Source organism: Monodelphis domestica, chromosome 7, assembly GCF_027887165.1.
Source record: "Monodelphis domestica isolate mMonDom1 chromosome 7, mMonDom1.pri, whole genome shotgun sequence".
Lineage (NCBI taxonomy): Eukaryota > Metazoa > Chordata > Mammalia > Didelphimorphia > Didelphidae > Monodelphis > Monodelphis domestica.
In genome coordinates this window covers 231,097,372-231,120,206 of record NC_077233.1, presented here as the reverse complement: position 1 = coordinate 231,120,206, position 22,835 = coordinate 231,097,372, and the positions used below count along the sequence as shown (strand labels likewise).

The 22,835-nt window shown below is 37.4% G+C and overlaps 1 protein-coding gene across 2 annotated transcripts in view; it reads left to right on the top strand.

Annotated features, from left to right (window-relative positions):
• LOC100619197 (acyl-coenzyme A synthetase ACSM1, mitochondrial-like) overlaps window positions 1–15,697 on the top strand; it is a 45,101-nt gene extending 29,404 nt beyond the window's left edge. For both annotated transcript variants that reach the window (XM_056806559.1, XM_056806560.1), the window contains exons 10-14: window positions 3,230–3,331; window positions 8,385–8,512; window positions 8,864–8,963; window positions 12,916–13,035; window positions 13,721–15,697. In XM_056806559.1, coding sequence (XP_056662537.1) covers window positions 3,230–3,331; window positions 8,385–8,512; window positions 8,864–8,963; window positions 12,916–13,035; window positions 13,721–13,810 — 540 coding nt within the window. In that variant the 3' untranslated portion in view covers window positions 13,811–15,697. The remainder of the gene's footprint in view (window positions 1–3,229; window positions 3,332–8,384; window positions 8,513–8,863; window positions 8,964–12,915; window positions 13,036–13,720) is intronic.
• The last annotated feature ends 7,138 nt before the right edge of the window (window positions 15,698–22,835 follow it).

The window sequence follows — 22,835 nt, the reverse complement described above, 5'->3', positions numbered from 1 at the left end:
AGTATTGATTTTATTTCAGTTCTTAGACCTAGAGATATAAGGGAAAATGAGGTATATGTGGGGCATAAAATGACCAGGCTGAAGAAATATAGTCCCAAGGTATGATAAGCTGAGATGCTTGGTTCCTCTAGGATATGGTCTCTGGAGGTCCCATTTGAAGAGCAGGTCAACAGCAGTCACAAAGCAAGAGATGGCAATGTGAAAAGAGTGAGTGGTCCCGAGGAATTCAGAGCTGAATTCTAACTTAACTTCTGTATTTCCCATGTAACCCCCTAGGATTTCTGTCTCATATGAATCATTGGTGGAGTTTCTACATTGGGAGTTCCAGACTCTGACAAAGTTACAGATTCTTCACAAAATGTCCCCAGTATCACCAATTTACATTTGAACTATTGTTAATAGCCTCCCTCCCTCCAAGCTCTTAGCTGTCCTATAGATCACTTAGACAGATGATTTCATCATATTACTTCCTTGTTCATGAACCTGTAACATAAAGTACAAAACCATATTCTAGCTCAACTTGACATTCAACCAAGGGAATTATCTCAATAACCTATCTTACCCTTTGTTTTCAATTATATTTCTGACATTCCTCAACGTGATCTCCCTCTCTCCTTCTCTAGTCAGGCTGGTCTCCTCACAGCAAATATTTTGGTTTGATTATTCCTGCCTCTATCATTGGTGTACTTTTATTTTACCTGGAATCTCTTTCCTTCCATCCATCTGCTGTTTTAAATCCTAACCTGTCTTTCAAGACCCAGCTCAAGTCCTCCAGATTATTCTGAATTCACTGATCTCTCCTTTCTCTGACTTCCATATGTTTTGGCTAATGATTTTATATAGCAGAGTTGGTGAAGGTTTTCAAGTTCACATGCCCAAACTGCAACTTTAAGCTGCCTCTGAGCCCCACCTCATTACCCCAGAGAGCAGAGGGAGGAAGTGCTCACTTTGGGTGGTTTGACAGAGGGATGGAGCATGCAAAAAAATGTACTTGGGTGTTGGGAAGAGGGGAAACAGAGAAGCTCCCCTCCCTGTACTGGTTGGGCATGCGTACCAATGCTGGCATATAGCATTACTGCAGTAAGGGAAATATTTTTTATTATTTTTTCCTTCTCTTGTGCTTCTCTTTTATCTTCCTAGTGAAATTATAAGACTCTTGACAGAAAAATCCATTTTTTTTCCTTATCAGTAGCCGTACAGTATCTAGGTCCGTGGTGGTAGGAGATCAATAAATACTTTGTGAGTTGAATGGAACTAAAAAACAAGACCCAAATCCTGTTTAGTTCCTAGATGATGCAGGCTTATTTCAAGTGAGACATGGAATAGAAAAGATTAATATTTGTTAATAGGGAGGAGACATATAAAAAGCAAAAGCTTTGTATTCAGAGAAGCTGGATTCAAATTCTTGTCCTGATTCATATTGTATGACATTGAGAAAGTCACTTTTCCTCTCTAAGATTCCATTTTCTCATCTATAAAATTATAGTGAAAATTGGAGGAAGGTGAATTCCAAGACCCCTATTTTTTTTTCTTTTTTACTACCAATCCTATGAACTCTTAACATCTTTGAGACCAACAGTGGGAAAATGGAGCTAGTCAGTCTAAAATCTAATCTACCAAATTTTGAGATTATAGAAGTTAGTGAAGTCTTGCAAGGAAAATATCAAAGGATCACAGATTTAGAGTGGAAGGGACCTTAGAAACAATAAAGTCTAGCCCCTTCATTTTACAAATGAGGAAACTAAGACCCAAAAAAGTCAAGAGATTTGCCCAGGTCAAAAAGTGGTTGAGTGTCCGGAGGTGGAGTTTGTACCTTAGACTTCCTAATTCTATGTCTAGTGCCCTAACCATTATGCCATGAAACCAACCCAAAATGTATGATAATAACTATTCTGATTCAAACTTGGGAGATAGACTTTAAAAGGTATGAATGGAAAAATCCCAATCACATTTTCTGATCCAATAAGTTATTTAATTTATAAGGGAGAGGGGAAAGCCAAGAAATCAGCATGGTGGCAGAGTCTTATGCAGCATTGGCTCCCTTGATCATCACAACCACCCTCTAGAGCAAATTGTTATAGAATCCTTATTTTATAGAAGAGAGAACTAAACCTTAGACAAGTAAAATGATTTGTCCAAGGAAATATAATTGACCACTGACAAAGTCAGGAATTGAAATCTGAACTGATACAAAGCCCAGTGTTACTTCAATGATAGCTCAAAGCAGCTAAAGGACATAGCATATAACATGGAACCAAGAAGATTTGGAAATCTAGCCTCAGTAACTAACTAGATTTGTGACCCTGGGGAAAAAATCACTTAATATCTCTCTACCTCAGTTTCCTCAACTATAAGATGAGGATAATGGGCCCTACCTCATAAGGTTGTTATGTGGATAATGCTAGCTATCATTATTATTATTGTCCTGGTGCCTCTCTAATAATAGCAAATGGACCTGGAACAGTGTAACAATCATGCAGGTTGCCATCAGAGGCATATGCCCCAAGGGGGTCACCTCAAGATAGCAAAGATGTGAAAAGCAGGGAGCAAAATGGTAACACTCTTCCAAAATGGTAACACTCTTCTAAAATGGTAACACTCTTCCAAAATGGTAACACTCTTCCAAAATGGTAACACTCTTTCAAGTAGGCCTCCCTCCAGCATTTCTCCAAATCCTTCCCCTGTTTTTTTAAATGATTATCCTATTTGAGCAACCAATATAACAAGTTAGGGGCTCCAGTTCAGAAATTGTGACTCAGGTACAGATTTGACTCACCTGGCACTGATTCAGCCTCTTTGCATATCTCTCTTAATAGTTTCTGGTTTTAATTTAACTTCAACTGATATTATTAATGACACTAATGTTTTACTTGAATTAACTGTTGAACTATAAATCTTACTACAACAATTCAATGTAAACTCTCTACATTAAATTTCTACATTAAATGTATTTCCTATAAAGAGAATAGTGTTGAATTCCAGATGGTCTAGATTCAGGATAAGGAGATGGGGTTTACTTTAGGAGCTGGCTTTGTGAAAAGAAAGTACACCAACATGCCTGAAATATCTATTTTTTCTCTGAACTCTCTAATTTTTTATATTAGTTCAATTTCATTTTATTTTCAGTTCCAAATTCTCTCCTTCTTTTCACCCCTCTCCCATCCTTTAAGAAATTAAAGTAATTTTGTTTATTAAATAATCATCTCTTGTCTCTTTACTTTTCTTCCAGATCATAGATGAGGAAGGCAACATCCTGCCCCCAGGGAAAGAAGGGGAAATGGCCATCAGGATAAAACCTACTAGACCCATTGGTCTGTTCACCAGCTACTTGGTAAGACCAACCCCTTCCAGTGGGATAGTTGTCTTCAGGTATTTAAAGGCTGTCATATAGAAGAATTTGATTTAATGTGTTTAGTCCCAAAGGACAGAATTGGGGGCAATAGATTGAAAGTGTAGAAAAACTAGATTCAGAATATAAACAACGCCTTTATAATTCGATCTGCCCACAGACTTATTCCATATACAAAAGTGAAATCAACTGCCTCTGGAGGTAGTGAGTAACCCCTCATGAGAGATTGCCAAGCAGAAATGGTTTGACCCTTGGTGGGGGCATATTACAGGGAGACTGTTACTCAGTTATAGATTTCATATCATGACATCTGCAAATGATAAATCTTCCTTCTGCCTTCTTCTAAAGCTGTCACTGGTTAAAATTCTAAATAGTATCAAAACAAGTACAGACACCTGGAAAACTCTACTGGAGACCTTTCTTTTGGGTTCAAAATAATCCATTTATCACTACTCTCTCTCTCTCTCTCTTTGGGTTCATACAATCAACCAAGGTCAAATTCACCTTAGTATAAGATTATCCAGCCCACATCTTTCCATTTTGTCTACAAGAAAATAGTGACATACATTGTTAAATGTCTTGGCTACAAATTTAGATATACTGAGAAAAAAAAGGAAATGAGATTAGTCTAACATGAACCCATTCTTGTTCTCTCCTTTATCATATTCCAATAGTGTAGTTGACTAGGGAAAGTTTCTATCATCATTAATTTTCTTTATCTATTTCTCTTTGAAACATTAAGAACTTTTGTTTATAAACCTCACTGTAAGATTACAAAATACATAGATACTTCAACCCAATCTGTTGTCACTTTGAATAGTACCTTGGAACATAATATAATCTCCTGGCAAAGTTTTCTTAATAGTTTCTGGCTTGAATTTAACTTCTCTGATACCATCAGTGATGTTCCCATTTTACTTGAGTTTAGTATGATAAATTTTGGTACAACCTTTTCATTTAAACTCTCAAAGTCTTTCTACATTAAATACATTTCTTATAAACAACATATTTTTTTTAATTCTGGTTTTCATCTATTTTGTAACATGAGGCAATGCAGTACTATAGTGGATAGAAAGGTGGGTCTCTCAGGAAGACCTGAGTTCAAATCTAATTCCAGACACTTATTACTTATGTAATCTTGAGCAAGTCACCTAATTCTATTTTTCCTCTGTTTCCTCAACTTTAAAATGGAGATAATAACAGCATCTACTTCACAGGATTATTATGAGAGCTCAAATAAGATAATATTTGCAAAGCACATAGCACCATACCTAGAACATAATAGGTACAATAAACTTGTTTTTCCTTTTTTCCTTGTTATTGTTGCATTTAGTCCATTTGCACTTAGCATTGCTATATCCATATTTTATTCTACAATTCTTTGATAAATTATGATTCATTTTGCCAGAAAGGATTATAAACTTTCTTATTTTTCTACTTTGACTGTTGTTATAAGGAATTTTTTTAATGTTCCCTCTGTCTCCTTAGGAGCAGAATTTCTATGTTAGAGGAAGTTAAGTAATATCACTCTGTCTCTTCAAGAGCAGAAAAGTAGAATATTTTACTTCTCAGCTTTAAACTCCAGCTATAGACAAGACTTTGGTCTCAGCTACAGACTCCCCAAATGGAGAACAGGAAAAATTACTTAATCCTCTTTCTACCCTAAGTACTTGTATAATGCTTACAGCATAATAGGTGCCAAGAAAATTTGCTAATGATAATGAAGTACCAAGGCATAACAAGCAATGATTAAAAGAAGCCCTAATTTTAATCATCAATCCAAAGTAAGAATTCTAGAAAAATGGTGTCAAACTCAAAAAGAAATGAATGCCTGCTAGTCACATTTCAGAGCAGTAAGGTGATACAATGGATAAAATGCAGGGCCTAAAGTCAGGAAGACTAATTTTCCTGAGTTCAAATCTGGACTCTGACATTTCCTAATTGGGTGACCCTGGGAAACTTATTTAGCCCTGTTTGGCTCAGTTTCCTCATCTATAAAATGAGCTGGAGAAATACATGGCAAATAATTCCAGTGTCTTGCCAAGAAAACAGCAAATGAAGTCACAAAGGAGTCAGATATGACTGAAACAACAAGGTCATATACTGAAAACCAAAAATCAACATGATATATGCTGAACTTTATTTTTATTTATTTTGTTAAACATTTCACAATTCCATTTTAATCTTATTTTGGCACAAAACTCCCTGCTGGGGATGCTTTGCAGGGCTGCCAGCGTGGCACATCATATCAAGAGCATTAATATCCTGTTCTATTTTTCAACCCTTCACCAAAAGTATTGCAGAACCCTGGTGGAGAAAAAGTTGTTCAACCAGTTCATATGGGTACTTCTTTCCCAATGCCAAATTAATGATGAGAAAATTAATAGACTGAAAAGTCAATTGATGTACAGAAATATTTATAGCTGCTCTTTTTGTGGTGGCAAAGAATTAGAAATTAAGGGGATGTCTATTGATTGGGGAATGGCTGAACAAATTGTGGTACATGTTGGTAATGGAATACCATTGTGCTATAAGAAATGATAAGTGAAATGATTTCAGAAAAAGCTGGAAAGATTTGCAGGAAATGATACAGAGTGAAATAAGCAGAACTGGGAATGCATTGCACACAGTAACAGCAATATTAGATGATGATTATCTATGGAAACTTGGCTACTTTCAGCAATGCAATGATCTGGGATAATCCTGAAATATTTAAGACGGGGAATGCTATCCACCTCCAGAGAAAGAACTGTTGGAGTCATCTTTCATATCAGTGTACCTTTGCTTTTATTTGGGGGATTTGGTTATGCATGAGTGTGCTCTTACAATAATGACCAATGACCAATATGAAATGTGCTTTGCATAACAATAAAAATGAAAAAATAAAAATTTAACAAAAATAATGTAGATTAAACTTAAAAGTGTATTCTGCAAACATCCCCACCACCATAGAACCAGTTGCTAAACATTTATCAGCTCAGTCCTGAATGATAGAGTTGAGGAGGAGACAAAGGACCATAATCCTTCTCTGTCATATGTTATGGGAAGCAAGGAAAGTAAGGACTTCTGGCAGGTAGTGAGCATATCTGCTTTTCCTTTTGACAGTTTCTAGGCTACCACCACTAGGGAGACCAATGGTCACCATTTTGTTGGGCCAAAAAGCTAAAGGTAATCTGTGAGAATTTAATAATCTAAAATTTAAAAGCAATAAATACATACATTTAAAAAGTAATGCAACAGAATGAGAAAAACCAGAAGGCCAAAGTTGATTATCATCTCTGACCCAGCCTTAGGATCATAGGTAAATCACTTTTCTAACTCTTTTCCTCATCTGCAAAATGGAGGCATCAATAAATCTTGCATAGATTTATGAGAAAAGTACTTTTTCAAGCCTTTTTTTTTTAAACCCTTACTTAGTAGTACTGATTTTAAGGCAAAAGAAAAGTAAGAGCTAGGAAATGGGGGTTAAGTGACTTCTCCAGGATCACACAGCTAGGAAGTATCTGAAGTCAAATTTGAACCCAAGACTTCCTGACTTCAGGCCTGGCACTCTACTCTCTGTGCTACCTAGTTTCTCCTCTTTCGCAAACTAAAATGACATAAATGTGAGTTGTGATCACCTTTTGTATTAGCATCTTTCAGAACAAAGAATAAGGAAGCTAGGGATACCAGTTTACATCAATAAAGAGCTTTTGTGGTATTATCTCATCTGATGGTCACAACAACCCCATGAGGTAGGCAGTGTAAGAATTGTTATCCTCCACATGTATAACCGAGTGAAATCTCTGGGAGAGAGGAGAGAAGGGGATAGAGACAACATGAATCATGTAACTTTGGGAAGCTTTTGGAGATTTGCTTTTGGAATAAAATTTTAAAATGTTTTTAAAAAATTCAGTTGACTAGTGTATGATTCCAAAGAGACCCACAGTCTCTAATAGAAACCATCAAGTCCAACTCTCTGGTTTTAAAAATGAAGAAACTTAGGAGAGGAGAAGTTACTTTCTCAAGATTAAGTGTCTAAATTAAGACATAAATCAGGGTCTTACTAACTCCAAGTTTAGTGCTCCATCTATTATGCCATGCTGTTTCTCAAAAGAGATGGGTTCCAGTTCCAAACAGCAAAGTAAACTAACTCCAGGAAAATTTTGTTCCACAGTCAGACTCCATCTTAAACCTGAAATACATCCTGTTAATCATTTCAGAGGACTTGCTCAGTTCCTCCATCCCCATTACTGAAAACACCCTGTAAACCAATGACAAATTACCAGCAGAATATTAGCATCTTTTTTTTACATCATTAGCTTCTGTCTAGAATCAATACTAAGTATTAGTTCCAAGGCAGAAGAGAGGTAACGGGCAAGGCAATCAGGGTTAAGTGACTTGGCCTGGGTCACACAACTAGAAAGTGTCAGAGGCAAGATTTGAACCCAGGTCTTCTCCTTTCTAGGGTTGGCTCTCAAAGAGCCACCTAGCTGCCCCTAGCATCTTTTTTTCATGCAAAAGATAGAATTCTTTGTGTTTTTAATAATGGAGTGACACCAGATAACAGAAATATATTATGAAATGAGAAATATATATGAGACCTAGTTCTTGTATTAAAGGATCTTAAAGCCTAACATGGGGCAACTAAGTGGCACAGTAGACATAATGCTGAACCTGGAGTTAAGAGGATCTGGGTTCAAATATGGCCTCAGACACTTCCTAACTTTGTGACCCTTGGTAAAGTCATTTAACCCTGATTGCCTACCCCCTTGCTACTCTTCTGTCTGAGAACTGATAATAAGACAGAAGGGAAGGTTGTTTGTTTGTTTTTTAACCAAATCAGAGAAGAATATTTTCTTGCCAGAAGTTCCCCACCTAAACAAAGTCTTGGGTCTAACTTTTTTTTTTTAAACATCCAAAATACTTAGAAGGGAAAAGAGTGACTCAGAGAAGAAACAGACTGTCTGGAGAATGATCTGGATACTTTTACAATGAATGAATCCTCTTCTATTGTGAAATCACTTTCCAAAAAAATTTTTTTTCTTCTACTCAGAATGATCCAGAGAAGACTTCCTTATCAGAACGTGGTGATTTTTACATCACGGGTGATAGAGCCATGTTGGATGAAGAGGGCTATATCTGGTACCTGGGTCGCTCTGATGACATCATTAATGCTTCTGGGTGAGCTATTTCGTGGGAGCTTTCAGCTTTTACAATTATGGCTTTACCAGGTTTTCCTAAGGGTGTGCTAGAGTCAAGACCAAATCTATCCATTCAGTCCTTCTCCAAGGGTGTAGAGAGGTCCAGCTCCATGGCGGTGTCTTTGAGCCGGCGTGCTTCTGGGAAGTTACTTAGAAGAAAGGTAAAAGAAAAAGATGAGCTTGCAGCGTAGCAAAGAGAAGGTTGTCAGACTAGAGCGGATGGATGGAGTCTGAGCACTTGTCTGATGGCAACATTATCCAGTGGGACAATTGCTGGGACAGGTTGTAGAGACCATAGCCTCAGTCTCTGAAAGCCTATTTCCCTCTTCAGCTACCGGATTGGACCTTCTGAAGTTGAAAACGCCCTGGCAGAACACCCAGCTGTGGCAGAGTCGGCAGTCATCGCCAGTCCAGACCCAATCCGAGGAGAGGTGAGGAAAGAGGCAAGACATAGCGGGCGGTCCAGAGAAGGTCATACTCTAAGTCTTAATAATCAACAACTCGAAAGCTAAATCATAGCGATGGGAAAAAAAAAAATTGGGGGTATGTGTGCAGTTCCCTCATGTGGCCAGAAGGCAGCACTGCATTTTAAATGATTTTTTTTTTCCTCCCATGCATCTATCCCTATTTATTAGACATCTGCTTTGTAATTAACACTGGACTGAAGGTTATAGAGGAGATATATGTACAAGACATAGCTCCTGTCTTCACAGAACTTGCACTTTAAATAGATGTAACCTATCTGTGACTTTTAGAGAACAACAAAATGCTAAAATATATAAGTAAAGGAGTATAGAGAATAATTAACAAATGATTCAATAATTAGAAAATAATCCTATTAATAATGATTATAATAATTTCTATTTCTATAACACCTTGAGTTTCATTAGCTTCTACTTCCTCAAAACAATTCTGATCAAAGGCATCCAACTGATAACTGGAAATTCCCTTAGCACCTCCCCAGATCATTCAGCCAGGAGATATCATAAAATTTCAAAGCTGGAAAGGACCTCCCAGGTTAGTGGGGACTGAAACCATCCAGGAAGATCTCAAGAAGGGCACAAGACTGCAACTTGAGGGTAGGGATAATTAACAATAGCTAACATTTAGAAAGCTATTTTACATCTATTATCTCATTTGATCCTCAAAACAACTTTGCTTGAGATAATAGTGTCTATTTGTAGTTTTTCTAGTTACAAAATATGGCGGCAGCTAGGTGGCTCAATGGATTGAGAGCCAGGCCCAGAGAAGGGAGGTCCTGGACTCAGACACTTCCTAGCTGTGTGACCCTGGGCAAGTCACTTAATCTCCATTGTGTAGCCCTTACTGCTCTTCTGTGTTAGAACCAATATACAGTATGATTCTAAGACAGAAGGTAAGGGTTTAAAACAAACAAATATATATATATATATATATATGTATATGTATATTATTCATCTGATTCTTACCACTCTGTGAGGTAGCCAGTACAAGTATCATTTTATTTTTAAACCCTTACCTTCCCGTCTTAGAATCAAAACTGTGTATTGGTTCTAAAGCAGAAGAGCAGTAAGGGATAGGCAGTGGGGTTACCCAGGGTCATACAGCTAGGAAATATCTGAGGCCAGATTTGATCCTAAAACTTCCTGTCTCTAGGCCTGGCTCTCAATCCACTGAGCTACCTACCTACCCCCTACAAGTATTATTATTCCTGTTTTACAGGTGAGGAAACAGATAGAGAGAGAAACGAATTTACTCGTGATCAAACTAGTAGTAACTGGCTGAGCTAGAACTCACAGTTTCCAGATTGAATGTTCTAAGAATGAATGAATTAAATGATTTTACTATCTACCTAAGTGAAATATCAGGAAAAAGATAAATGTACTTCTTTCTAAAGCTAAAGGTAAATGCATTGCAGAATTGCCCATACTATTGTATTCCCATTGATTATTATGGATATCAGATTTGTATCTATTACACAAAGCTTATCCAAAGTAGGCACTTCAGTAAATCAGAAAATCTTAGATTGAAAAGGACTTTAACAGATACTTAACTCCCTACCCTGGTAGAAACACTAATAACACCCTTGACAAGTTGTTATCCAGCCTCCCTTCAAAGAAGGGAAGCAGCAGCAGGACTTGAAGCCCCATTTATTACTGGTATGATTGTGAGCAAGTTACTTCATTTCTCTGGGTCTTGGTGTCCTCATATTTGGAAATAAGGGGACTTGATTAAATAATCTGTAAGATCCCTGCCAGCTCTTAATAGATGATCCTATAAACTCCCCTAAAGTTCTATTTTGGAACTAACCTGTGCTTTTATCGGTCTGAGGTAAAGGTGTCAAAACATGAGGCCTGAGAATCATAGGAGCCACAATACTCCTAAGTACAACCCAAACCAAATTAAAATCTAATCAGGAAATATTTCACAATATGAAAAATGCAATTGAACATAGATAATGTTGATATGTGGTTTTCTGAATCAATGTGCCAAATTAGAATTCCCTATGTATGGGGTATTGGCCTCCATTCTATTTGAATTTGACACCACTGATGTAAGGAACACATTTTATGGAAATTCAGTAATGTAAATTGGTAAGTGGTCTGCACCATATAGTTTTCAAGAATTGCCTTGGCTACTGAGAGATTAAGCAATGTATCCATGCTTCCTCAGCTGGGGTTTGTCTGAGACAGAACTTGAATCCCAGTCCTCCTAATTCTAATACCAGACATACTGACCATTTTATTCTATTGTTTTTCCAGTTATTTTTCAGTCATGTCCAACTTTTTATGACACCATTTGGGGTTTTCTTGGCAAATATGTTTTTGCCATTTTCCTTTTCCGGCTCATTTTACAGATGAGGAAACTGAGACAAAGAGGGTTATGTGACTTTCCAAGGAGTCACATGGCTAGTAAGTGTCTAAGACCAGATTTGAACTTAGGGAAATAAGTCTTCCTGGTTCCAAGCATAATGCTCTATCATTGCACCACCTAGCTGCCCTCATTCCATTTTAAAGGACTTTAATTATTCAGTTCTTTCTTATGTTAAATCATTCTCTGCCTCCCTCAACCATCCATCCATTGGTCCTAGTTCTGTTCTCTGATAAATCCAATCCTTCTTCCACATGACAGCTCTTTAAATATTTGAAGGCAAGGAACATGTCCTAAGTCTTTTCTTCTCCAGGCTATACATGCCAAGTTCTTTCAACTATTTTCTTATGACTTAGTTCCCAGGCTCTGCAACATCCCAAAGCACCCTCTCCTGAACACATTCCATTAAAGAAACATCCTTCTTAAAATGTGGCAACTAGAACTGGCCTCAAAGTAAATTCCAGAATTTGTACCAAAATGGAAGAATTTGTGACCATTATCTCCCTTGATCTGCATGCTGTAGGTTTTATTAATATTTTGACAACTGAATTATACTATTGGCTCACTTTCAGCTAATGAATTAATGATTTGACTAGTCAAGAGCTAAAAATGGACCATATTAGCCAAACTCAATTATACAGTTCCCATCGGTGACCTAATTATTGCCCATCTCTACTTTTGTTTCTGCCTGTAGCCATATTCATTGTCTCTATATTTTTAAGAAATACAAAAAGGCTTAGGGGCACCATGATGGGTTGCATAATAATAATAATCCCTTACATTTATATAGTGCTGTATAGTTTAATGCTAGGTAGTACAGTAGATAGGGCATGGGTATTGGGATCACAGAATTCAAATCTGACCTCAGATACTTACTATGTGACCCTGGACAAGTCACTTCACCCTATTTGCCTCCATTCCTCACCTATAAAATAGTTGGAGAAGGAAATGGCAAACCACTCCAGGAATTTTGCCATGAAAACTCCAAATGGGATCACCAGGAGTCAGACACAACTGAAACAACTGAACAACATTAAGTTTAAGCTTTCATTAAAGCTGTGTGGCAGAGTGGACAGAGATCTGGACTTAAGAAGACCTTGGTTCAAATAACACATCATAGGACAGACAAGTATCAGTGGTCTCAGGAATTTCTGTAAGATCACAAAAAAAAAAATACCTTCTAACTTGGAATTGATTCTAAGACAGAAGAGCAACAAGGGCCAGGCAATTGAGATTAAATGACTTGTCCAGTGTCACAAACCTATGAAGTGTCTACGATCAAATTTGAACTCATGAAGATAAGTCTTCCGGACTCCAGACCTGGCACTCTATCCACTGTGCCACTTAGATGGCATATAGTAAATGTTTAATAAGTGTTTATTGATTAACCAACTCTTTAGCTCTTTTCCTTTTCTATCAATTCTTCAAATCTATAGTGTTCTGGACACAGCTCTTCCTTAGTTGGGCCCCCCAAGTGTCCTATGTTACACTTTCCCCCAGCTTCTGTCAATAAGTCCTGCTCCAATCCTGCAGGTAGTGAAGGCATTTGTGGTCCTGACCCCAGAGTTTATGACCCATGACCATAACCAGCTGGCTCAGGAGTTACAGCGGCACGTGAAGGAGACTACTGCCCCCTACAAGTATCCTAGGAAGGTAAGGTCACTCACAACAGAATTTTTTCTAAGTTAGGGAGTGGAGATGGGAAGAGAGCATAACTTTCCATCACTATCCAGTCTGTGTGAAGTCCAGTTTAGTGACCCTCTAAGAAAGTTTGGACTTCCAATGGCATTGACCTTCTATATTGGTTGAAATCATCTGGCCAAACGAAGAAGCATGAGGATACTTCATCCGGTGGAGAGGGATTTTCATTATTGTAATTCTCCAGCATATCAGAATCCCATAGGTTTTGGCTCTCTATTATTTGCTCATAAAATGAATAATATGGAAATGTTTTGTGTAATAATACATGTATAGCCCAAATTGAAGTGCTTGCAAGCTCTTGGAGAGGGGAGGGAAGAAAAGAGGATGACAATATGAATCATATAACTTGGGAAAACTTATGTGGAAATTTGTTATTAAAATTTTTTAATTTAAGAAAATACATAATAAAATTCCATAAAGAGAAATTCTACAAAAATACATAGATCTAACAGGACCAGGCTTAGAATCTGAAAGTGTGAGAGTCAAAGGAGACATTAGAGAATTTTCAATCCAAAACCCTCATTTTACACAAAAGGAAACTGAGGAAAATAATCACCTCTTCAACTGAGTGAAAGAGATTTGGTGGGATATTCTGGTACTGAGTCTAGAAGGATTTTGTCTTTTTTTTTTTAAACAGGTGGAGTTCGTTCCAGATCTGCCCAAAACTGTCACAGGGAAGATCATGAGGAGCAGTCTCAGGAAAATTGAAAGAGGATTTAATCAGTGATCTATTTCTGGACTCCAGCTCAGATGCTGTGAGAACATGTGTCTCTCTTAAGTAGAGTATGTGTCAGATACATATGCATATTTAAGCAGTATTAGGTTGGAATAAAAGAGGACTGGGGCACTTATTCTCTTCCCAACTTTACCAATGGCCATTAAAAGGCATTTCCAATTATAATTCTGAGTATACCACAGATCAAAACCCCTGATGTTGTAGGATTTTATCTTTTGTAATAGTTGACCATAATAACAATTAATTTCCAGTAAAGAAAAAAGGTTATTTGGATCTATGAAAGAGAGGTCATCATTAGGTTGTGTCCAGGCTACTGTCCCCATGCCTTGGATACATTCTTTCCTCCCCTCTTTTCATTAGAATCTTTAGCTTTCTTCAGAGCCCAGCTCAGGTGCCACCTCCTACTTAAGTCCTTTCTTGATATCCTGAGTCCTCTATTCCTTCTGTTATAATCTTGTATTTGCTAAAGTGTTTTTAGGCATTCCCAAATAGATCCATGAGATCCCTATAAGATCCTTGAGGACAGGAACTATTTTTGCTTTTGTAGACCCAATGCCCAGTGATTCATAAATGTTAAAAAGAATTAGGCTTTGGACAACTAGTAGGGATATCCAGTGTAATGATGACAGTGAGGATGCATGAAGTTCAGAGCATTATGGGTACAGAGCTAAAAGATACTCCTGGCGCCATTTAGTCCAACATCCTATTTTCTCAGATAAGGAAATTGAAGCCCAAAGAAATTAAGCAACTTGCTGGAGGTCAGAAAAGTAGTGTGAGAGGCAAAATTTGAAGTCAGATCATATGGCTCCAAAATCAGCTCTTTCCACTATACCACACTGTCTCTTAGTTGCTGAATTCTCAGGCCACATCTAAATTTCTCAATAGGAATATCTAGAGCCTGGCATCTGCTTTTCCTCAGGAAGTCAAAACTACTCATTGTCTTACCTCAGTACCCAATTCCTGACTGCTTACAGGTGTAACTCTTTTCTCTAAATATAGATAGTACTCAAAAGCTTACATTCCACTCCTTAGTACTGATAATGTTTGATGAATAGTTTGGGGGGGGGAAATCAAACTTTGTTCCATTTGACCCCATACCCCATCAACATAAGCATTTGCTAGATGTGTATCATTGCCTTAACTAAGCTAAATAAGGCCAAGGAATTTGGCAGATAATTTTGTAGTTAATGTTTTGCATTTTAATATATGTGTCACTTAGAATCATGTGATTTGAGCTAGAAGAGACCTAAGAAGGTATCTAGTCCAACACACCCATTTATAGTTGAGAAAACAGAGGCCCAGAGAGATGTAAAACTTTACCTACCCAGGTGGTAGTTAAATAGTAGAGAGAAGGGTAGAATTTGCCATTCCCACACACTGCTTGATCACTTCCAGCATTAGAACACAACCTTGTACCAAAATATTCCAATGAACAACGAATCAACCCCCTTATCCTTCCTGACAATGTATTCTTCATTCTATAGCTATAGTCCACCTCCCCTCTGCTCAAAGGAGGGAGACATGCCCTTGAATTGCTGACTGGTCACCGTATGTATCAAAATTCATTAGAATTCTGAATTCGTTAGAATTTCAGTATTGTTTTCCTTTTTGTTGTTGAAGCAACTGTATACAAGGTTATTTACATTATTAAGCTAATTATGTACATTGTTCTATTTCTGTATCATTTCACGTCTTCCCAAGTTTCTCTGAATTCTCTATATTATTGATATGTTAACATAACAGAAATAACGTTACATAGCTATTTGAATGTTCTCTAGCCCATTCGATTATTAGTTTCTAGAAGGTACTGTCTTTCTTTGTATAGTCAGCACTCATTGCTTAATAAATGGTTATTGACCAATCCTAATTAAATTTCAAGATCCAGGTCAAATGTCATCTCCTTGAATCCTCCTCAGTTATGTCATCTTTTTCTTCCATTTCTTTTTACTCTTTAGAATGCCTATACAAATATTAGCTATTAAGATGGCTATTGCTTTATTAATCCTTTCAGAGGGAACAAATACATTAAAATCTTAGGGCTGAACAATGCTGTTTCTATAGTATGGTAAACCATTAAGACTTTGGATCATCTCTCCAAAAACCTTCAGGTGCTCCAAGTGGGGCTATGCCAAAAAGGATGTAAATTAAGTCTAATTTTAGTAAACAGGGCTTGAAGGCAATAGGATCTTGGCCTTCAATTACTGGAGCCACGAATGAATATAAAGCCAGTTTCCAGTAGGCCATTAGGCACAGTGCCTGGGCCAAGCATTGTGTATACATGTTAGGACCCTCAAAGGTGCCAAAGACATGGACTCCTTTTGGAAATAAATAATGAGAAAGAATTGGTTCCTGATAGACACCAAATGATCTAAGTGGGGGGCGGGGTGAATCTGGCCCTAACACAAAGTTGCTATAGAAAATTAGGCAATAAAAATATAAATAATCAGAAGAAAACTTTGAATACAATTAAGAAATAGTATGGGATAAGAAAAGTCCAAAAGGCATCATTGAAAATCAGACTATCTACACATTAAGAACTAATAAAGCATCCCCCCCAAAATAAAAGAGTGTCTTGGCCACAATACCTTCAAGAATTACTAGAACAAAAGCTTAAAATGAAATTAAAGCTCTGGGGAGGGGGGAGTAGGGAAGAGAGAAAATAACTTTAAACAAAAAGTAGAAAATTTTACCCAGTAGTGAACTCATTGGGAAATAGAATGAAGCACATAGAATTCAATGATCTCAATAGAAAATAAAGAATATTAGAACAAAGTCAGAAGACTGAAAATTTAGATGTATATGTAAGGTATATTCTATTAAAAAAAATCTTGAAACAAGTTGAAAACACATCCTTTAAGATTTACCATACTGTGAAAGCAATAGCCTAACAAAGAAACTGTACATCATATTTTAAGAAATCTTAAAAGAATGTTGTCCAATTCTATTACAACTTGAAACAAAGTCAAAATGGAAAGAATTCATTGGTTACCTCCTGTAAGAAACTCCAAGAGAGAACTCTTTGTAATATCATAGCCAAATTCTTCTTCATCAAAGATAAAATGGTTCAAGCAGTCAGAAAAAAAACTAAATATCAAGGAAGTATAGTCAGAATCACAAAACCTGTGCTACAACTAATATAGAAATATTGAAATCCAATAGTGTCAAAAGCAAAAGAAAAAAGCTTCCAAACTATATATTATAGTGAGGTAGTAGATTAGGCAATTCCTCTGAAGCATTTAACTCTTCAATTCCTCCCCCACCAAAAAAAATTAGCATAAAATATAGAATAGTATAGCTAAATTGAGACAGCTAATTGGTGTAGTAAAACACTGAGCTTGGAAATAGGAAGACCTGAGTTCAAATCCAGATTTGGACATTTACTAGCATTGTGACCCTAGGCAATTCATCTAATATCTATTTTCCTCAGTTTTCTGAACTGTAAAATTGAGATAATCATTGCACCTGTTTAATAGAGATGTTTTGAAGATCAAATAAGATAATATTTGAAAAACACTTAACACAGTGCCTGGCACATAATTGATACTTTAAAAATGGTTGTGCATGTCCCCTCTCCCCAAATCCAGAGAGCAAAGAAGGTAAAACCTAAACAAGAAAAAAACTCATTTATTAGCACTAGAAAATTCTAATTCCTAAAAGGCTTACTCCACACTCCTTTCCCAACTAGCCTCGACATGTCCATCATAAAACTAACTTGAAGAAGTGTGGCTAGGACTTATTTTTAGATCTCTTCTCCCACCTCCACTGCAGATACTCTACCAAAATCCATCCCTACTCCTAACCTGATCAGCCATATGTAGCTGAGAAGGAAGAACGAATTGTAAATGTCCTACCTTCTGACTGTCTAACCTTACAATTGGGATCCCCAAAGCTACAGAGACTATGCCCTAAATTCTCTCCTTGTCCTCTCTCTATCTGGTAAAAAAAAAAGCATCAGATGTTGATCCAACCTAGTTAAAATAAAGAAAGAAGAATCAATATCACAAGAGCCTCTTTTTAACAGTCCTAGACACAGATACACAGAGATAAAGACAACACTAGATAATCTATGTAAATCAAAGTTTTATAACAGGAGAATCTTTGAACCAAGAGGCTGTGGTTGGCCTATTCATAGGGACAGCAAAATAATAAAATTAAAGAAAGGAGGGAAAAATCCAACCTAGAAGTTGTAGAGAATATGAGTAGACATTCTATACCCCTGGGGTCATGAAGGCTTGGCTTTGAGTGAGAGAAAACAATTGTTCAGGAAGAAAAAAAAAACATGAAGAGAAGAAGGTGAACCAGATATCCCATTGCCCATTCTGATCCAGTCTCACAGTCATACCAAAATGGCTTAAGGAGATTTATCTTCACGGTCACTTTTAGGCATACTATCAATTCAGAAGCAAGAAGATGGTTTCCCTGTACCACAAATCTTTTCCACTACATTCCTTATTGCATGAAACTCCCTTTACCAAAGGCAAAGCCTTTCTATATCCACTTACACTGGTGAAAATTGTCCTTATTAGTTCCACTGGTCCTCTGGTCCATTCTGGTCCTTACGTCCTCTGGTCTCTATTCTCTCTAATCCATATTTAGTATTACAGAATATTAAATAATAATAATAATAAATAATCTTCTTGCCAAAAATAATCATCTTAATGGATCTTTGTGATGACATAATTATCTCTACCTGAAAACCTTCACGGGTTCCAAATTATATTTGAGACTTACATTAAGAACATTAAACTCCTTAACCTGGTTCTCTGGTTCCTGTACCATCTGGCTTACCCTACCTTTCTAGCTTTATTTCACATTATGACCCTTTACAAAATCTATGAGTCAGACAAGTGGCACTAATTGTCCTTTTCCCAATGTATTGACTGTACAACCACAGGTAAAGAAGGTACATACACTCATCTTGAGCTCCTATCTCCCCCAAAGAGCCTTTGCACCAAAGGATATGTAAGACAGTGACAAAATCCTCAGCTAGAGCAACCAGGGCTCTAAGAGTGCTTTCCTACTCAGCTTCCCTTTGGGGCATTAAAGTCAGTCCTCTCAAAGGGGCAGTTCCCTGAGCCCCTGGTCGGGTCGTTGTTCTAAAGAATGGTGAGCCATGCCTATTAGGTGATAACTACTGTTTACCCCATGTTCAAGGAAATCTGAGGTTCAAAGAGACTGTGCTGCTGTGTTCTGTATCTTGAAATCCATCTCACCTAAAATTCCAGTGTGAATGGTGATGTGGACTGTGGCTAGCTGGATGGGCAGAATCAATGTCTTCTGCCTCCCTTAGTTTCTCTGAGTGTGTAGGCTGAGAGGGAAGAAGGAGACATGCTATCCAAATCAGTCTCTGGAGAAGAGGTCAGGCTGCTCCATACTTCAGTTTGGTAATATCTTTTTTTTAAATAAACATTATTTTATTTGGTCATTTCCAAACATTATTCATTGGAAACAAAAATCATTTTCTTTTCCTCCCCCCCCCACCCCTCCCACCACCTCTCCCATAGCTGATGCGCAATTCCACTGGGTATCACATGTGTTCTTGATTCAAACCCATTTCCATGTTGTTGGTATTTGCATTAGAGTGTTCATTTAGAGTCTCTCCTCAGTCGTATCCCCTTCCCCCCTTTAGTCAAGCAGTTGCTTTTCCTCGGTGTTTTTACTCCCACAGTTTGTCCTCTGCTTGTGGATAATGTTTTTTAGATCCCTTCAGATTGTTGAGGGACATTGCATTGTCCCTAATGGAGAAGTAATATCTTTTTAAACATTTAGAGGAAAGTGAGACCAGGGTATGCCAGTAAATGTCTTAACTAGCTCTTCATAGAGTTATGTATGTATATAACTTGTGTGTGCATTAAGATCGATACTTAACACAAGACACACTTTCAAGTTCAATCTCCATTACTGATTTTTTCTCCATCATGGTCTCTCTTTCTTTTTAACCCTAAACTTCTGTCTTAGAATTGATACTCAGTATTGTTTCCAAGGCAGAAGAGTGATAAGGGTTAGGCGATTGGGGTTAAGTGACTTGCCCAGAATCATGCAGCTAGGAAGTGTCTGAGGCCACATTTGAACCTAGAACCTTCCATTTCTAAGCCCAGCTCTCAATCCACTGAGCTACCTAGCTTCCCCTTCTCCATCACTTTCTCAATCATTAATAAAGCAATAAATTAATCCCTCGTGTGTAGCATTTCCCATATGTAAATCCTCTGAAAATTGAACAGTTGGCTCTCAAAAGCCCAGGCAAATTGGTCCAGTGCATCCCTGAATGAACCTCAAACAACACTATGACAAGGACAAAGTATTTCACATGTAAGGGCAGGGCAGAATGTAGATAATGACTCCATTGGGCAGAGAATGTGAGTGGAAGAAAGTGCTAGTGCCCATATTTGGTGAATGAAAGGACACCCCATTTGTACTCTAATTTTTCAGATGTAAACTCCTGACACCTCAGATTCTAGCTCTAAACATTTGCTTTCCTTGTGTCTGTTCACACACACACACACACACACACACACACACACACACACACACACACACACACGGGATTCTCCCAAATCTTTTTCAAGAGCAGGGCAATCAGTGGAACCATGACCGAAACTGAGCTAAAGGTATAAATAAAGGTTCAGATGGATTTTAGTCTGCTCTCTTTTTCCATTGTGTTCCAGAAGGGTGAAACACTTATCTTGATTATGCCTCTTTGTGAGGCTGATCCCTGTAAGTGAATTGTTTATATAAAAGGCTTAATAGATCCTATGACCACAGCTGTGATATTTAAGAATCTACGTGGGCCACAAAAGCTCAAACTGACAACAAAGCTGAGGTGGGTTGGTCTCTGGATTAAACGGCTGAAAGACGTTATAGGAGTCTGACTTGAGGGTGGAACTTGGTTATGATGCATAATAACAGTATAATTACAAAATTACATTGAAATGACATTGCTCAAAACATGATAGCTGCTCTTTTTCTACTGGCACAGCCCTGGAAATCAAGGGGTTCCCCTCAACTGGAGAAAAAAAGAACAAATGACGTTATATGAATATAATAAAATATTATTATATAATATGATTTCAGGGAAACCTGGGAAGACATATAGGAACCGATGTTTTCTCCCTCCTTAGACTGTAAGACCCTTGAGAATAGGGACTGTCTTACTTTTCCTTGAATCCCCAGGACTGACTTAGCATAGTGATGAGCACAAGGTAGACATTTAACATTTATTGACTGATAACTGACTGACTAACTGACTAAAGAGTGAAATGAGCAAATTAGTGAACAACTTACACAATATAATTTCTACAAATGACTGAACCACAACAATTTATATGATTACTGCAACATCATAAGGAAAAGGATTAATACCTCTGGTCAATACAGTTATCAACTTATTTTGTTGATTATATATATTTCTTACAAGGTGTTTGGTTTTCTTTTCCTTTTTTCAGTTTAAGGGAGAAGGTGGGAGAGAAACTAAATGTCTATATGAAAAAATAATGCAATTTAAAAAAAAATTTTTTTAATGAAATTACATGAGTCCAGGCAACATTCTGTGGAATGTGCTTATAGACTGCACCTGGCACTTTAGAGGTGTTAAGGAACAGGGAATAACAATGGCAAGAACATTTTATTTCAGTCACAGGATATGGCCATATGAAATGGGAAACTTTGGCTGAATATCCTATTTTCTTCCGAGGAGAGATGAAGGACCTGAAGTTAGGAGTAAGAAAACTTTATGACTTCTATGTATTGAACTGGGGTTCTAGCAAAACTCTGCCTCAAACTAGTTGTGTGCTATAAGAAAAAGACCTCTAACTAGAATTAGAAGACCTAGGTTCAAATCCTGCCTTTGATGATTACTACTGGTATGACTTCAGTTAAGTCACATAGCTTCCCTTTGCCTCAAGATCATTTGTGAAATGAGTGGAGTAGACTAGATAACCTCTGAAGTTCCTTCCAACTCTAAATCTGTAGTCAATAACTTCACCTCTCTTGGTCTCAGATCCCTTCCAGTTCTGATTCTTCCAAATCTAAATCCAATGGTTTTGTCATCTGTCACAACAAGACAGCTCAAGAAGAAACTATGCACTGGAATGGAAACCACTATGAAAAGTAAAAAATTGTTGTTTTTTTTATTAAAAAAGAAAAAAGTAGGTCAATTTTCTGAATTGGGTGCAGGTTGGACTAGATGGCCTCAGAGTTTTCTTACAACGCAGAAATTTTATGATTCTAAGTCTTCTCTCCATGGTGTCTGAACACAGATGAGAATGCAATGATGAAAAAACCCTTAAAACCATTTGATTTTTCATCTTGGTTTACAATGTGTAGTGTTTCACAGAAAGGTGACATTCTTTTCTACCACCACCACCAACCATCCAAGGCTACTAATGGGGAGTGAGGTGGCCACATTCTGGGATCCCAACTCATTGGCGAATCAGTGTAGGAGTTGGATAAGCTCCTCAAACCACATACCACAAGTTATAGTCTTATTCTTGCATGCATTCTTAATTACCATTCCCTTTGCCATCTCCTCAAAACCCAAACTAGGATCTTGGGGGTCCTGAATTCCTTACTTACATTCAACCAAAATGATCATAGAGGAATGTCTTCTAAATAAAATCCCAGGGAAGCTCAAAAACACCCTGAATCACCCTGTAAAAGTAAGATTATAATAATGATCAAATTTCCCTTTTTCCAATAGGAAAAAAGTTTGATATTGCCTAGCTGCCAATTTCCACTGCATTTCCTCTAAGATGAGTCAGCATCAAATCTGAACTTTGACATTCACCCACATCCAAACACCCTGCTTCCTAGCCTAATGCTTGGTCCTGCCAGACTCAGATAAAAATGCTATTAAAAAAATAAACACCAAATTTTATTGGTTTAGGAAGAGTGCCTCATTTCCTTCAAAGTCTAGCAGAATATGTCCAATTTCCTTTAGGTCCCAGCACACCAGACCTGCTTGCATCCTCTTCCCTGACTGTCTTTCATATTGCCCCCTCACTAAAATTGGCTTGGTTTA